The following is an 18202-nucleotide window of genomic DNA, read 5'->3' on the forward strand; positions in this document are numbered from 1 at the left end:
GGTGATAGATGCAGCACTACTCCAGCTGTGTGTTTATAAACACACACTTACTGTGATGTCTGCAGGTGATAGATGCAGCACTACTCCAGCTGTGTGTTTATAAACACGTTGACACAGAAGAGGGCAGTTTGTTCACTTGTATTTGGCCAAATGATGAAGAACTTTCTTCTTAACCACTTCTTGCTTCATGATTAGAATTCACGGGCAGAGGGGTTTTAGCCAGATGCATTCTCAGTTGCTCCTTTATCCACCCTATACAAGGTACAGAAGTATCCCTCCTATTAAAGCTGTAGTGGGATAAAGACTATACTTAGACCTAATTCATATAGTGCACAGTCAGAGGCGTTGGAGAGGTTTCTGGGCCAAGGCATCATTGCTTTGTTTATCTACTACTGGTTGAAAAGAAAAAAAAAAGGAACTAAGAAAGGGAGCTTTGACTACCACCCAAATGCCAGCGCTACATTTACAAAGCATGTTTGTGGCTTTGTGTGTCTTATCTTGCTCTTGTCTTACTTGTTCCAAAGGTATTTTAGAAAACTTGCAGGTAGAACTGAATCCCATTGTGTTATCTATCCATCGCCCTCTATTTCCTCTTGCTCCTTCTGAGTTTTCACAAGAGCCTTTCTTGTCCTTTCCTGTGTTAAGAATGTCCCTTCTTGTTCTCTTCTGGTAGGCAGGCTGACTGGCTGAGAAATTAATTTCATATTCATCCCTGAAGTATGTTTTTTTTGCTAAATTTAGAGTTTTGGCTTGAAAATTTAAATTTCTTTAATACTTTCAAAGGATTTAAAAGTATTGCCCTACTCTTATGGTGCTGATAAAAATGCCATTCAAATTATCTTTTTAATTTGCAGAGAAGTCTTACTGCTTTCAGGATGTTTTTGTTTTAGTATTAGGGACCTCATTATGTGGTATCTTTATGTGTATTTCTATGAGTCTCTCTTTTTGGGAACTACTGATCTTAATTTGCAGGTTCATATCATTCATCAAATTGGAAAAATTCTGCTGTTGTTTCTTTAAATATCGATTTAGTTCCTGTATTCATTCTAAAATACTCTTGGCAAGGATATGACAGCCTCTGCTACAGCGCCATATGTGTCCAGGGCTATGTTTGATTCTCTTGTCTTCAAGTCCGCAGATTTTTTCCCCCTGAATTGCCTTCATTGTTCTGTTCTCAGCCTGTGGGTCATGACCCTCTGGGGTTTGACAGACCCTTCAACAGGGGTTATCCAAGACCCATTGAAAAACAGAGATATTTATATTGCAATTCATAAAAGTAGCAAAATTGCAGTTATGAAGTAGTAAAGAAAATAATTTTATGGTTGGGGTCACACAACATGAGAAACTATATTAAAGGGTTGCAGCATTAGGAAGGTTGAGAACCAGTGGTGTAGAACAACCAGTGACTTCCATTTTGGTTATTGATTATTTTTTAAAGATTTATTTTATTTTTAAAGAAAACAAGTACAAGTTGAAGATACTATCTATTCCTTGGCCCTTGTCTTTAATTCCTTCACTTGAGCTTTAATTTTTTGTGCTTAGAACTGAAAAGAAAGAATATGTAAGAGAGACAGGCATTTGTGAGTGGTTGGCCCACAGGCTTTGGGTTTCAGGTGAAGTCTAGGGCAGACTAGGAAGTAGTAGTAGTAGGAAGGCCTGGGCATACACATTTGAAGCACTCTGGCATTGAAAGATTAGAGGCTCTGGTTGCTGTAGGATATCATACCATGACATTGGAGACATGAAAAGACATCAAGTGGCTTTGGTGTTGCAGATAGGGGTATTCTTCAGCCAGAGCGAGTAGAGGATCCAACCAAAAGATGGGCGCTGAGCAGGAATAAGGTGGCACCTTAGAAATGACTGTGGAAGGAATTTAGAGATGTGATTTCCAGGAGGCAGGCTAATAGGGAATTTAGCTCCCTGAGTAGGTCACTAAATTGATATCAGTAAGTCTGGGGAACATCTGATGTGCGTTATCTTCAGCCTGGGCATGAATGAGCAGCTGTGTAGTTCAAGCCTATTCTTACCATGTCATTGAGGAAGCTTGACAAGTTCCCAGGTGAGCCCCTCAGTTCAATGTCTCATATTCAGACACCCAAAAATGCCTTTTAATAATAGGTTCTAACTAGATGACTATGGTTTGTATCCACATTCATATTTTTATTTTAAATTAGCAAATTAATTCAGTATGGTATTGTTCTTATTCCTTAATTTTTAAGAAAAACTGTAGGCAGAGGCTACTCATTTGTTTCCTGGCTGCCCAGATTCCTGAAATAATCACACAGTAACTATATCATTTGCCATATTATTTGACTGATAGCTTAAGCATATTTTTAGTTAGGTCTTATATCCTAAATTAACCCATCTCCATTAATCTGTGCATCACTATGAGGTCATGACCTACTGGCAAACTTCAGTGGGCTCCAGCAGAAGCATCTGTCTCTTGTGGCAGCTACATGGCTTCTTACTGACTCCATCTTTCTCCCAGCATTCAGTTTAATTTTCCCTGCCTAGCTCTATTCTGCTCTGTCATAGGCCAAAGCAGCTTCTTTATTAACCAATGGTATTCCCAACATACAGAGTAGAATCCCACACCAAAAAACTTTCAATATATATGAAATAAAAGCAACTTTTAAAAATGTATATGGGTTTCTTTTGGCCTGATATAGCCTGCTGAATCAGATTTCATGTGTATTGCTTTGTAATAATGTTCTTTCCCTGTGGTTTATAGAAGCCCTCCCCCAATTTTTCAATTTCATCGAGCAGGGGACAGGGTTCCTCTGTAGTTTTGGATCCTCTCCTGGAAACTAGCTCTTGTAGACCAGGATGGCCTTGAACTCAGAGATCTGCCTCTGTCTACCTCGTGAGTAATGGGATTAAAGGTGTGCGCCACCCACCTTTTTTTTTTTAAAGAATAAAGACCAGGTAATAACATGATACTGAGTTTTATTTAATATTTAGAAGCTGAATAATCTTTTAATTTATAAAACATTTCCATTTTATTTTGTTTATTTTCTAAGGTTTGATAGAAATTAGTCAGGCTACAAGAGGAGATAAATTTGAAAATATTTCCTGCCATGCATTTTTTTCTTCTTTTTGTTTTCTGTGAATGTGAGTGCAAAAGCTGATACAAGTGTCTATTCATGTCTATTTTGAGGCTGAATCAGGATTACAAGTTGATGCAAGTGTGTATTCATGTATTCTTTGAAGCTGAATTGGGATTACAAATTGAAGGCCTTTCTGAGCTAGAGTGAGTTCAAGGCCATCCTGGGAAAAGAGAGTTGAGGCTTTGCCTAAAATGAAATGTCAGAAGAGAGCCGGATATTTGCCTTAGTTATAGTGTTTGCTTTTCTGTGTGAGGTTCTTGGTTTAAATCCAGAACCTCCAGAAGGGAAGCAGACATTAAGCACTATAGTAGAGTTCTGTGAAACAAAGCAGAAGGCAAACAGGAAGGTAAGGTAATTATGTAACTCCTCTGTGAAGAGATTTTTAATATTCCACCTGAGTTATTCACTATGTGTGGATACCATGGATAGAATAATATTTATACACCATTTAATTCCATTTTAGGTTGCATCTGTTTTTGCACTTCAATAAATATTTTTAGTAAATAGCCTTTTGGCCACATACACCATTGTTTGGCCATGTCCTGTTTTAAAGTATTGTTACTGTAAGTCATATTGCAGTGAGTATTGTGATGTGCAAATCTCTCTACTGCCTTGCTTAGCATACTTCATAGGAATCCCTAAATGCACTTCTGAGTCAAACAAAGTGTATATAGTTCTTAAAGACTGATGCACTGTTGTATAAATAAACATAATCTAGTATCATGCCTGACAAGCAGGCACTCAGATCTTCACTTCTTCTTAATGGCACTAATTCTGAATTGCATTAGTGGGTTTGGCTTCTGTCATACCCTGTTTCCATTGACTGCTTTGCCTGGACCGATTCATTCCTTTGCATTTTCGCTGTTTATGGAGTGCTGACTGTCTGTTGGGCCTGTGCTTGGGAGCCCGGTCTCAGAAAGAAGCTATACATACTTGCCTCGCAGTCCAGAGACACGGATAGCATGAGCTTTGTCCTTTCTGGGTCTCTAATTTTAAAATGTGAGAAGCTTGCACAATCTTTTTTTTTCCCTCTGCTTTCTATCATTGGCTTCCTTGTAGGAGGGAGGGTGTATATCATACTGGTTTGGGCTAAATGGCAGACTTACCCTCTCTCTCCTTATTGTTGACACCTTACTTAAAGTAGGTGAGATTTTATAAGCTGTTTAAAATGTACGGAAGAACTTTTAGTGAGCTGTGAATGTATTTGTCTGACATGATGAAAAATGAATAACCTAATTTAAATTTTGTTTTTGATGATGGGTTTTCTTGTTTAAAGAATGTTAACATGAATATGTAAGAAATGTTCTATATTCACACACCAGATTGTGTGCATTATTTTTTTAAGCAAGTGATTATTGCCTTTCATTTATGATTAAAACGTAGATTATTAGGGCTTTATGCCTCGCCTAGATTTTGTCCATCCTGGGCAGCACCTTTACCTGCTAAAATATTAAAGTCTATTCTAAACATTTTCTCAGCTCAGATGATTCTTGAAGGTTGTGCTTCTGTGCTTTCCCTTTGATATTTCATGTCGGACTTCCTGAGTTGGGTGTGCTCTTTGCTGTTATGAAATATTGTACATTTTGATCATCTTTTCATACATGTAAATTGAACACGTGACTGAAAACTTGCCTTGCATGATTCCCTCAGAAATAAGAAAATTTGTCATTTTTATTCCTGGAGGCCTGTGTTTAAAGCCACTAGACAGCCTCTTTTGGGGCTTTTCCGTGCATTATGGAAAAGTACATGCTTTTTTGTTTCATATAGTTAAAATTGCTCTTTATTAATTTTATTAACTGCGATTATACATATCACCCCACTCCCCTTATGTATAAATGCAGATTGAGTATAGAACAGAAAGTGGTTGACGTTTCTATATTTACTAACATGGGAGAGGGTATGACATTATATAGCATACCCTTCTTATTAACTGCTTATATATGTTCTCCTGAGTTCAAATTATAGGAGTAAGGTAGCTTTGTATAATAATGTCTAAAATACCATATCCTGGATCTGGGAAAGGGAGTGCGTGTCTGCACACTGAGCAGCGGTGTGCTTCCTGGAGGATCTTGTATACTGAGATCCCTCTGGGTTTGTGTCTCAGCTTTACATCCCCCTCGCCCCCAAATACAGAATAACTTCTTTAAGCTTCCATAGTTAGAAAGAGTTAGGGCTGGATTATAACCTAGGCAGTCTGATTCCAATAATGTCGCAAAATTATATAATCTTAAATTTCTTTTTGAGATAAGTAGGTTTGTCACTATTTTATCTATTTGTAATTAAAACTTTATTGTAAACATCTAATATTTTAAATTAATAACATTACATTTTTTAAAAGGCTTTCTTTCCATTTCATAAACAGTCAGCAAAAGAAGAGTGGTATAGGGGGCAGAAGGATTGCAAGGAACATGTGGAATCACTAAGCCCTGGGAAGGACATAGGTGACAGAAGGAAGCAGGAAGGCGAAAGGGTAAGGGAAGATGGAGAGGAGAAGAGGTCCGAGGCAGAGGCCAGGGGAGGAGGACAGACAAGAAGTGAACCATTTGCTGTATGGCTTTCAGCATCCCTACAGAAGTACTTGTTACTGCTGCTGCCATTTAGACAGCTTCGCTCTCTGTGCTCTTTCCTTCCTTCTGTGTTTTAGGAAGAAGCACCATTCAAAGATGGCTGATGCAGAGTTCAAGTTTTTTATACCACATTTCCTGTTTTCTTACCAAAAACCTAGCTTTGTAAGTGATCTCCATGGCAGATTTAGTTTAACGTTCAGTCACGCTCATGAATTTTTTCTTTTTTTCTTTTTTAAATGAGTTCTCTGAATGTATCTGTTAACTTAAAGGTTTATTTAAAAATGAAATAACATTTTACAGAATAGAAAAAGAGTCCTTTGTTTTCATATAATTAAAGCATGTTCCTGTGATAAACCACAGAATTACTTGCAGGTACTTGCTCATTCATATCAAATGGAACTTTTACCTGCCTTTTGATCTCCAAAGCTTATGTACATGCCTGCTTTCAAGTATTTGTAATTCTTCCTGCTGTATGTACCTTACAGTTGTATTCATAGATTATATCTTAGAATGCCCATTTCACAAGTTAAAGTAGGAACACACCCAGAATAGTATAACTTTCTATTTCATTTATATAATACACTTATTAACTTTTGGTTAACTAAAACAGTATTAGTCTCTGGATGGTGGTGGTGCACACCTCTAGTCCCAGCTCAGGAGGCAGAGAGAGGTGGATCTCTGAGAGTTCAAGGCCAACCTAGTCTATAGAGTGAGTTCCAAAGCTATAGAGAAACCCTGTCTTGAAAAACAGAAAACAAAACAAAACAAAAAATACTATTAGTCAAAAATACTTAGCAAATTGAAAGAAAGTGGTTACACTTAAAGATTTTTAAGATCAGGACAGATAGATAGATACCTACACCATTAGAAAGAGACTAGTCTCTTCACTTTTTATAATTCTTTATCATGGGATTTATAGACTTTTAAAAGTCAGCTATCCCAACTTTTCAGTAGAGAAATTAACAATTAATAAGATAGGATGAGTTAAAATATGAAAGGTCAGATGAACAATAAGATTTTCATTAAACACTAATGCGATTCTAAACTTTTAGTAAATGATTCGCTTTGAATTACAGTGCCCTTGTTAAGGGTCTATTTTTTAATTTTTGTAAGTTTTAAATGAGATTTATTGGTCACTGTTAGATTGTTCCCATTCAAATTGTACATAGATCATATTATTTCACATGGATGTTGTTGCCAAAGTAGTATCACTATAAAGAGATATGAAGAGATTAATATGTTATTTTGTACATGTAGGAGGCCTATGTGTGAAATAGCATTGCGTACAAACTAATAATTACCAAAGTCAGAAGATTAGCATATGGAGGTGCATTTGTGGTTTTGTTTACTTTTGCTTATTCCAAATTTTAAATGAGACTAAAAGGTAAAATTTCACCATTTTTTATTTGCTTGATGAAATAATTGCATAGTGTTAATTTTAAAATTGTATTATGAAATATATTCAAAGGTCTTTAATTTTCATGCTGTGGAAAAGTGACACTTACGGTAGCTTGTCTCTGAAGTGTTACCATTTGTATAATTAAGACTTAAAATGTTTGAGCAGAACATTGCGTATGATTTTTAGTCACGTTCTTGTTTCTTTCCGCATAATGGGATATGAAGAAATCACCAAATTACTGACTGCTGAAAATTGTGATCTTACCTCAGTGGAAATACCATTCTGGAAATGAATGCTTAGTGTTTTTCCCCTTCTGGGTCACAAGCTCTGTGGGTTCAATCATTTGTCCTGTTCATGACATACAGAATAGTACCTGCCTGACATCTTATGTCAGGAAAGACCATGCTCTTATTTGTGGCTCAAAAGAAATCTGCTTCTATTAAATTATTTATAGAATCATTTTCTTTTTGAAGGAAGTTTCAAAACTTTTTTTCTCTCTAGCTGTCCTGGAACTCATACTGTAGTCCATTGGTGTGGGAAGTCCTTCTATGTGTTGCCTTTGCTTTTATTGCTTAATGAATAAGGATGTTAATAAGGCCAATTGGCTTAGCAGAGTATACCCAGGCTGGAAGGTCGGTCGATCAATTGATCTATCTATCTATCTATCTATCTATCTATCTATCTATCTATCTATCTACCTACCTACCTACCTACCTACCTTTATCTATCTATCTATCTATCTATCTATCTATCTATCTATCTATCTATCTATCTATCTATCTATCTACCTATATCTATCTATCTATCTACCTACCTACCTACCTACCTATCTTTATCTATCTATCTATCTATCTATCTATCTATCTATCTATCTATCTACCTACCTACCTATCTACCTACCTACCTACCTATCTTTATCTATCTACCTACCTATCTATCTACCTATCTACCTACCTACCTACCTACCTATCTACCTACCTTTATCTATCTATCTATCTATCTATCTATCTACCTACCTATATCTATCTATCTATCTATCTATCTATCTATCTATCTACCTACCTATCTTTATCTATCTATCTATCTATCTATCTATCTATCTATCTATCTATCTATCTACCTACCTACCTATCTTTATCTACCTACCTACCTACCTACCTTTATCTATCTATCTATCTATCTATCTATCTATCTATCTATCTACCTACCTATCTTTATCTATCTATCTATCTATCTATCTATCTATCTATCTACCTACCTACCTACCTATCTTTATCTATCTATCTATCTATCTATCTATCTATCTATCTATCTACCTACCTACCTACCTTTATCTATCTATCTATCTATCTATCTATCTATCTATCTATCTATCTATCTATCTACCTACCTACCTTTATCTATCTACCTACCTACCTACCTACCTACCTATCTTTATCTATCTATCTATCTATCTATCTATCTATCTATCTATCTATCTACCTACCTACCTACCTATCTACCTACCTACCTATCTTTATCTATCTATCTACCTACCTACCTACCTACCTCTATCTATCTATCTATCTATCTATCTATCTATCTATCTATCTACCTACCTACCTACCTACCTACCTACCTATCTTTATCTATCTATCTACCTACCTACCTACCTACCTACCTACCTACCTACCTACCTACCTATCTTTATCTATCTACCTACCTATCTATCTACCTACCTACCTATCTTTATCTATCTACCTACCTATCTACCTATCTACCTACCTACCTATCTTTATCTACCTACCTGTCTGTCTGTCTGTCTGTCTATCTATCTATCTATCTATCTATCTATCTATCTATCTATCTATCTATCTATCTATCTAGATGGTGGAATCAGGGAGAAGCTATGTAGCCCTGCCAGCGACAGATGCCGAATGCTGGACAGACCTTTACCTGGTAAGCCACAGCCATGTGGTGATACACAAATTAATAGAAATGGGTATATTTAAGATATTAGAATTAGCCAGAAATACACTTAAGCTATTGGCCAAACAGTATTGCAATCAATATAGTTTCTGTATGGTTATTTCAATTCTGGGCGGCCGGGAAACTAATAAGCAGCCTCTGCCAACAGTCCAGGCTGGCCTCAAGCTCAGAGATCTACTTGCCTGAGTGCTGGGATTGAAGACATTCATGGGGGTAGACTAGTGAATGGTATAGATGTGATATATCCATATAGGCACAGAGATAGAATTTCGAGTTAAAATGAGGTAGATGAGATAGGGAGGATTTTATTCTAGGAATAATTGGTGTCATTGAAAGATTCTCCATGGCAGATGGATTGATTTGATTTGTGGTGTTGAAAAGTCACTGTGGCTTGATGTGTAAAGGTTAGGTTGGTAGGGTCATGAGTTACAGTATGGAGTCCTATATGTAGGCTGTTGAAGATGTTCAGAGGAGGGGGGATGGCATATCTTGGATTTCATCGGGTGCAGTAGAATGTGCAGAGATGATCCCAATATATTCTGAAGGCCATGTTCAGTATTATTCAGTATTAACATGTAGTTTGATTCTCTCATGTTACTTGGTTTAGATTGATTCAATAATTATAATTAGGTCAGCTTCCAGAACTGTGTATATGGACTGAAATTGGAGGAGGAGGTCTCCTAAGTCGTATTTTTTTTTCTTTCAGTTTTTATATCAAGGGCAAGAAATGCTGTTTTACTATTTGGTGCCCTCAATTAGGATTTTGCAGAGTAGCTCATTGTCAGCTATATATAAATCTCTAAAGATTATTCCACTTTTTTTAGTTAATACTTCTGGTGGTTTGTACGAGACTCGTATGCTCAGGTGTTGGAGCATTTGGTCCCTGGTTGGTAGTACATTTTGGAGAGATTTAGGAGATGCAGCCTTGCTTGCACTGGGTGTCGGCTTGAGAGTTCATAGCCCCATGTCCAGTTTGTTCTGTTGAAGATGTGACACCTCAGCTTTCTACACATGCTGCCATGCCTGCTGCCTGCTGTCTTACCATGGTGGGCCTTTGGAACCCACTCTTTTCCAAAGTCACTTTGGAAAAGTTACTAATGCAGCTATAGGTTGCTCTTCTTGCCAGATATGTAATGACTCAAAAAGAATGCCAGCACAGATTGTTATACCTTACTGCATGAATTTATCTTACTTTGGTTAGGACAGTTCTCTATGATGTAAGAAAACATTAAGCTATCAAGTCTTAAATGAGAGCAAGTTGGATCTCTTTATTTACAATCATAAAATTTCTATAAAGGCTTCTCCACCCCACTTTCCCCCTTCTTATGATTTTAAGCCTTTTTAGATAAAAGTGCCTTCCTCAGAGTGCACTTTCTGCATTTGTTGTTTGTTTTATAATTTACTGCCACATTCAGCTTCCCTTTTCCTTTAAGTTAGCAGTTAACAAAGTTGTTGGCGGAGGCTGCTTGTTCATTTCTGGCCGCCCAGACCTGAAATAGGCACACAGAAGCTGTATTATTAGCAGTACTGTTTGGTTAATAGCTTTAGTGTATTTTGAGCTAGCTCTTACATCTTAAACCATTTCTGTTATTTTATATTCTACCATGAGCCTCGTGGTTTACTGGCAAGGTTCCAGTGCCTCTGTCTCCTGCTGTGGCTACATGGCTTCTCTGATTCCACCTATTCTCTGCTTGGATTTCCTGCCTTGCCCTATTCTGCACTGCACAGGCCCAAAGCAGCTTCTTTGTTAACCAGTGGTATTCACAGCATACAGAGGGAATCTCATATCACAAAGTCCCTGTAGGGTTCTGAAATGAAGCCCTGCCAGTGTCTTTGCAGAAGTTTATTATCATGTTCCTCTTCACTGAAGAGGGCACAGCAGTCATTCTTAGCAGCAGGACTTTCCTGATGGAGACTGCATGAACCCATGTCCTTTTCAAATTTAGCTTGTTTGATTAGCATGTCCGGCAAAGGAGGCCAGTCATGTTCTACCTATGTTATGTGAATCATGCTGAATCCGGCGTCTTCCCCCTTGTTTTCACAATAGCTTTGACTCAAACCTCAGCATCTGATTTGCAGACTGACTTTATTCTTCCACAATGTAGAGTCGTGTTTGTGTTTGTATACTAATTCCCACTCTCCACCTTGATTTTCCATAGTCTGTCTTCTCCAAATAAATGAATCACAGGTTGGAAATGTAAAATTCCTTAGTGATGTAAAGTGATTTTGACAAAGATGCTGAGAGAATTGGACATACTTATATTAAACGTGAATCCTTATCCTTACTGCACACCAGACATAAATATTAATGCAGAGAACATCATGAACTTGGATACTAGAGATACCAACATTAAGAAAATGAAAAGAAAAGGCATAGCTTAGGAAATGATTTGAATTTAGAATATGTAAAAATCTCCTTCAATTTAGTAAGACAATTTAATTCTTTAACTGATATAGACTTATACTGATTTCATTTATCAGTTCTACTCATAGACATTTATTCAAAGGAACTAAAAATATAGTTCCATACAAAGACTTGTATATAAGGAGCACCATTCAAACTCCTAAATTAGAAAGATTTCACGTACTTATTACCTGGTCAGATGTATTGTATATACTGGAATTCTTTACAGCAGTAACAGTTCTGCCAAAATATAGATGTATATGCACACATGGATAAGTCTCCAAAACATTTTACAAGGGAAAGAATTACACAAAACGCTACTTATGGTGGCTTCATAGTTATAGGAAGGTTTCTAGATAAGCTGAAGGTATAAAGATAGGAAAGTGTTGCAGTACTTGTCAGAGTCTGGGTGTGGAGCGGTGCTTCACTGATGTGGTCACAAAAGAGCAAAGGGGATTGGTTGCATGATGGTATTATATTGTTAAAATGATAGGAACTATACTCAGTTTACTTCTTTATCACTTAAAGTGCATTTATTCAGCACAATGATACATTGTAAGTAAGTTTCTCAGTGTTTTCATGCCAAGTTTAATTTTAAAATGGGGGAAAATGTACCTCAATATGTGATTTCAAAATCCACCATATTATTTGGGTTAGGATATAGCTATTTAGGTTTGTATCTTCTAAGCCCCAAAGAGAATCTTCATCCTTTGGGCAGTTTTCCTTAAGCTGTAAGGTACATGACAGTCACCTGAAGATTCGACTAAGTGCTTATTGGGATTAAGTACATAGTTAGTAGGACCCAGGTTCTGCAGTCTGAGCAGGTTTCAAGGTGAGGATGATACAATAAAGCTTGTCAGAAGAACCAGACTTTGTTGAAGGTCCATTGGACCTTTTTAACGAGAACCTGAGCTTTGGACTATTTTAAAGTAAAACAGTGTGGGTTTCTAGCCAGAGATAACCAGGAGTTCACTTTGAGTCTGCTGTGACAGCAATGGATTTTCAGTTGTTTCTGTCACTGTTCAATCACAGTTCCACTTGTTATCTAGAACTCCCAGACAGTGACCGGGATCTCCAGAGTGCATGGAGGAATAAAGAAGCATCCTTTAGTTCTGCTGGGTTTGAATTATTATTTTCTTCAACCCATCAACTCCTTAGTTCTGGTTGTGAATCACAATACAGAAGTATGATCAAGAGTGATGATACTAGTTAACCATTATTGAGAAATTATGATTTCTCACTATTCAAAGTGTTCTGCTTGCATTGTCTTTGCCCTTTCATATTTTACTCTGTGAAGTGAGTACCATTTTTATTCTCTGTATTAGAGATAGACATAATACAGAGAAGTTACTTTAAATAATCGCACAAAGGGATGGGACATTCACTTGAGATTTAAAGTGAGGCACCTAGACTCAAGGGTCTGAGAGAAGCTGAGACCCACTAATACTTGCCTTCCTATAATCTCTACTTGGGTTTATGTCAGAACTTCTGCCCCAGGTGTCTCACTGACTATCTTAGGTTTTCTATTGTGTGTCTACTTAACACAAACTAGAGTCATCAGAGAGGAAGGAGCCTCAGCTGAGGAAATGCTTCCATGTGATTCAGCTGTAAGGTATTTTCCCATTTAGTGATAAGTGACGGAGGGATTAATCCTTGGTGGGTGGTTCCATCCCTGGTCTGGTGGTCCTGGATTCTGTAAGAAAGTAGGTTGAACAAGCCAGTAAGCAGCACTCTTCCATGGCCTCTGTGTCAGCTCCTGCCTCCAGAACCCTGCCCTGTTTGAGTTCCTATCCTGACTTCCTTCAGCCATGAACAGCAATATGGAAGTGTAAGCCAAGAAACCCTTTTCTCCCCAAGTTGCTTTTCGGTCACGGTGTTTTGTTGGAACAATAGAAACCCTAAGACACTGATCTTCTGTTTGTAGGAGAAGAATCAATCACCTCTGACATTTGAAGGTTATTTTATTAGTCTTCTAAAACAAACATACCCTTTCAGAGTGTTTCTGTACTTGGAGAGCTTCACTCTGCTCTCCCTTTGCAGGCTCTGTTGATGTTAGAGGCTCCTCGCAAGCTGTCTTATTCTAATGGCTTCAGTTAAAAGAGAAAAGCCTACCTCGGACTTTGAATATTCCTTTCTCTCTCTTTAAAAACTGAGGATCTGTGGGAGAGGAGTGAGGGGAGGGGAAGAAGGGCGGGAGGAGGGGGAGGGAAATGGGAGGCTGGGAGGAGGCTGAAACTTTTTTTTCCTTTTCTCAATAAAAAAAAAATAAATAATTAAAAAAAAGAAAAAAAAAAGAAAGCCAAATTTCTCATTTCTCAGTCTTTTACATAAAATAAGGTCATTTCTGATAAAGCTTATACATCTACCTGTATACTTTAATCATCTCTAGGTTACTTCAGACATCTAAGACTATGTAAATGCTTTGTAAATGGTGATTCTAATGTATATAGTTAATTATAATAAGAAAATATGTATATATTGAATTCAGATACAATTTTCTTCAGAACTTACTTTACCTGAGTGGTTGACTACATAATCCTTAAACCTTTGAATATGAATTGCCATTTTAAAATTATAAATGTTTTATTTATAAGATAGTAGATACTTTTTTCTGTAAAGTGTTTTCTATTCTAATTATTTTTATTATATTAGATAAATGATTATGTCATGTAAGATACTTTTTAATAATAGATACAAATAAACATATAGATGTTAGGAAAAAATTAAATTAAGTAAGCCTCCGTAATTGTAGTCTAAACTGTGGTATTATTACATAATTTATGTTAATGGGTGAGCTTTGCAAGATTCACTGTTGATTATCTGGATAGTTTCAATAATAAACTGCAATATTTGAAATGAAAAAAAAAACCTGAGGATCTTGGGACCTGAGTTTTCTTGTGTTCTTTATTCTTATCTGAGTTCCTCTTCCTTTCCAACCTTCTCAAAAAAAGACTTGATGCTAGTCTGAGATTGAGCAGAGCATTTAACTTACTGACCATGTTCTTAACCCCGTTCCCTTTCTTTTTGGTTTTTAATTAAAGATTGTGTTTCATTGATGCTTCCAGCGATTTTAGTGCCTTTTGTATTCCATGTTAACATAATGTATTTAGAAAGCTGAGTGTAAGGCAAGTCCATTTTTAATTTATCAATGGCAACCTCAGCCTTAATATGCTTAAGCATACTTTACTTTTGAAGGCAGAATTAATCTTTTATCAGGCTTGCCATGGATGCTGTTGGTTTCATTACTTTAGGGAAATGTCCCTGTGATTGTCTTAGAATTAATGCTATTCACGTACTTCTGTTTCCTGCTGTCTGTAGAACATAAAGAAGATACAAATAAGAGTCACCCAAACTAAAAACTAATGTAGAAACAGTGGGTATCACTGATGTCTGAAATCCAACAAAAATGTTTTTATTTTGGATGAAGAAAGTAAACCTAAAATAACCATGTGTTTGGACTTTTTTTTATAAGTTGAATCTTAAAAATTTCACATAATTATAGAAAGATAATTTATATGTGTGAATAAAAGTTTTAGGTATGATTGGGAAGAAATAGTTTTATTCTGCCTTTCATTTTTAAAGCAGATCTAGCTAGAAATATCCAGAATTAATACTCTATGTTCTTTGCATCACTGGGACCTCTGAATTTTGAATGATTTGAGAGTCACTTGGGGCTTATTAAAAATACAGACCCTGGGGTCCTATCCCTTTCAGTTGTAAGTTTGCAAAAGAGTTCTCAGAAGATTTCAGTATATTTCCCTGAGGTTCTCCAGGGAAATAAAACCATTAGGAGATTTTTCTCTTTTTCTTTCAAGAAAGTCTTGCATGATTTGCGATTGAGGAGTTCCAAACTCTATAGTTGGCATTTTGGGGACCAAGCAGAGCATATGGTCGTGAAAGTCTTAAGTTTGAAGGCTGGAGAGTCAGTTTCCCAGCTGGAAGACAGTGATCCAGAGAGAGGACAGTAGGAATGACTATGTGGCATTAGGTATTGATGATCCTGCCCAGCTTTACAAATATATTACTAATCACTGAGCTGAACCTTTAAAGGGTGAATTCTATAGCATGTTAATAGTGTCCATAAAATGTGAAGAGAAGAGAGAGGAAGAGACACAGGACAGGAAGTGGAGTAGTGATGTGGAATTCCCCTCTGTGTGCTCTGAATACATTTGATTACCATTGGGTAATAAAGAAACTACTTTGGCCTATGGAGCTAGGCAGGAAAACTAAACTGAATGCAGGGAGAAAGAAGGTGGAGTCAGGCAGATGCCATGTAGTCACCCAAGAAGCAAGGTGTGAGATAACAAATCATGAGCCTCGTGATAAAATATAAACTAATATAAATGGGTTAATTTAAGATGTAAGAGCTAGCTAGGAATATGCCTGAGCTGTTGGTCAAACAATGTTGTAATTAATGTAGTTTCTGTGTGTTTATTTGGGTCTGGGTGATTGGGAAACGAAATCACAGTCTCTGTTTACATAGTAGCTTTTGTCAGTATCTTCTGTTTCTATAAAGAAGTATGGAAACATGGGTGTAAGGGATGTGTGGCCAAGGAAGTAATTCTTAGTCACACTGGTGACATTGCAGCATGTTTGTGTGCTGATTCAAGTGACCCATTGGAAAGGGAAAGATTAACGAGCCCTGTGAAAAAGACATGAGTTCACGGTGATACCATCTCAGTAACTTTCTCATATCTTCCCCAGGTGACAGACCAGTCAGTGAAGGCATTTGCGGAGCACTGCCCTGAACTCCAGTATGTTGGCTTCATGGGATGTTCAGTTACTTCCAAAGGAGTCATTCACCTAACCAAGGTAAGCGCCACAGCTTCATTCATTTTCCTGATGTTTTTGAGCATTATGAAGGTGACAGGTCACAGTATTGTCACTGTCAGCCATCCTCCAGTTACTAAGCAGGCACTCCAACACTGATCTATATCCCAACCCATCTTTTTACTTTTTATTTTGTGGCACGATTGGCACTGAACTCAGTATATAGCTCAGGAAATCCTTGAACTTGTGGTCTTCTTGCATTAGCCACTGAATACCAGGAGTCACAGACCCGCTGCCCTGTGTGCAGTTCATTGGCTGTTTTGAAGCAGTGTCTTCCTCTGTTGCCTGACTGCTCTTGACCTCATAGATTCCAGATCTGCCTCATTCTGGATCTTCACAGGTTTTAGATCCACCTCATTCTGGATCTTCACAATTTCTGGATCCACCTAATTCTGGATCTTCACAGGTTCTGGATCCGCCTAATTCTGGATCTTCACAGGTTTTAAATCCACCTCATTCTGGATCTTCACAATTTCTGGATCCACCTAATTCTGGATCTTCACAGGTTCTGGATCCGCCTCATTCTGGATCTTCACAGGTTTTAGATCCACCTCATTCTGGATCTTCACAATTTCTGTATCCACCTGATTCTGGATCTTCATAGGTTCTGCCTCATTTTCCTGAGTAGCTGTGCTGGTGGACATTTTCCAGTTGTGCCTGGCTTTCTGGTTTTGCTAAATGTAGTTAATGAGGAATAGTTGGATAACTATAGGAGTCAGCTAGTGTTTGATAAAGTAAATACCAGTTTTAGAAAACTTTCTACCTCCTTTTTCTGAAACAGAATCCTTATTTTAAAGTAGTTTGTGTTTTATATTTTCATTTTACTTATAAAAACATGAGTTAAAGAAACTGATACATGACAAGGTTGACTTAAATTTCAACTGAAAACATTGCACATAGTTGATACATTGAGTGTGAACTACTCTTTTTCTCACTGTGTCCTAGGAGCATTAGCTTACAAAGAGAATGTGGCTGTTTCATTGATTAATCTGAATGTATAAGGTGAAATGAGAAAATTTGCTGTTAGCTCAGAGTTTACTTACAACCAAACATGTATTTTAGAAATGATGATGGTACTAGCTTCTTTGCGATAGCATTTCATTTCTGTTCCTGTGATCATTAGGGCTAATTCTTATATCCATGTGATAGACAAGCAGGCTACTATAACATTTCCTCGTGTTCTGCCTGGCTTGTGCATTGTATAGCTTTTAACTCTGACCACACTGTACTTAGAAGAGGAGTGCAGGTAGTGCCCTCTTGACTTAAAGCAGATAGCCTTGTCCTTCAGCTTTCTCTCATGATGGTCACAAAGCTCTTACATGGCAGCACAGTGCTGGAATAAGTAGGGAAGATCACAGCTCTCTTTATGCTTGATCTGTTTGGGTCTCTTCAAGGTTGCAGCTTACTGAGTAACATTGCTTTCCTTCCAGAACAAGGACAAGTTCCAGGACAGGCTCCAAAGCCACAGAGAAACCCTGTCTCGGAAAAACAAAACAAAAAACAAACAAACAAAAAAAAACAGAACAAGGACAAAAGTTTCTGAATTACATAAGTCTGTGCTGCTGGGGGCAGCGAGTAGATGCCCGAGTCTTTCGTCACCTCCGTTTTCGTCCTGGCTCCTTTGTTAGCTCCATTTTGGTCCTTGGCTCTGCTACTTAGTAACCTAAGTGTGCAAATTACTTTCTAGTTTTTTAGCTAAGGCAATATATGGCAAATGATTTCCTCAGTATTAAGACCACAGTAAGAGTGAAGTAAATGGTCATTATTGCTGTCAAAGTAAATTCTGCTCTAAGCCAGTTGCTAGAAAAGTAGTTGCAAGCATTGGTTCAAAAAAATCAAGTCACCATTCTTATTCAGTGTATCTTAAAGAGATCAGACTTGCCTGGATTCTGAGCACTGGAGCCTATCACTAGAGGAAAAGGTAGGA

The 18202-nt window shown here is 37.3% G+C and overlaps 1 protein-coding gene across 1 annotated transcript in view; it reads left to right on the forward strand.

Annotated features, from left to right (window-relative positions):
- The window catches only part of Fbxl17 (F-box and leucine rich repeat protein 17), a 472330-nt gene that overhangs the window by 121136 nt on the left and 332992 nt on the right, over positions 1 to 18202 (forward strand). The window contains exon 5 of the mRNA XM_075952216.1: positions 16150 to 16257. Within this exon, the coding sequence (XP_075808331.1) occupies positions 16150 to 16257 (108 nt within the window). The remainder of the gene's footprint in view (positions 1 to 16149; positions 16258 to 18202) is intronic.

This window comes from Microtus pennsylvanicus, chromosome 17 (assembly GCF_037038515.1).
Source record: "Microtus pennsylvanicus isolate mMicPen1 chromosome 17, mMicPen1.hap1, whole genome shotgun sequence".
NCBI classification, from domain to species: Eukaryota; Metazoa; Chordata; class Mammalia; order Rodentia; family Cricetidae; genus Microtus; species Microtus pennsylvanicus.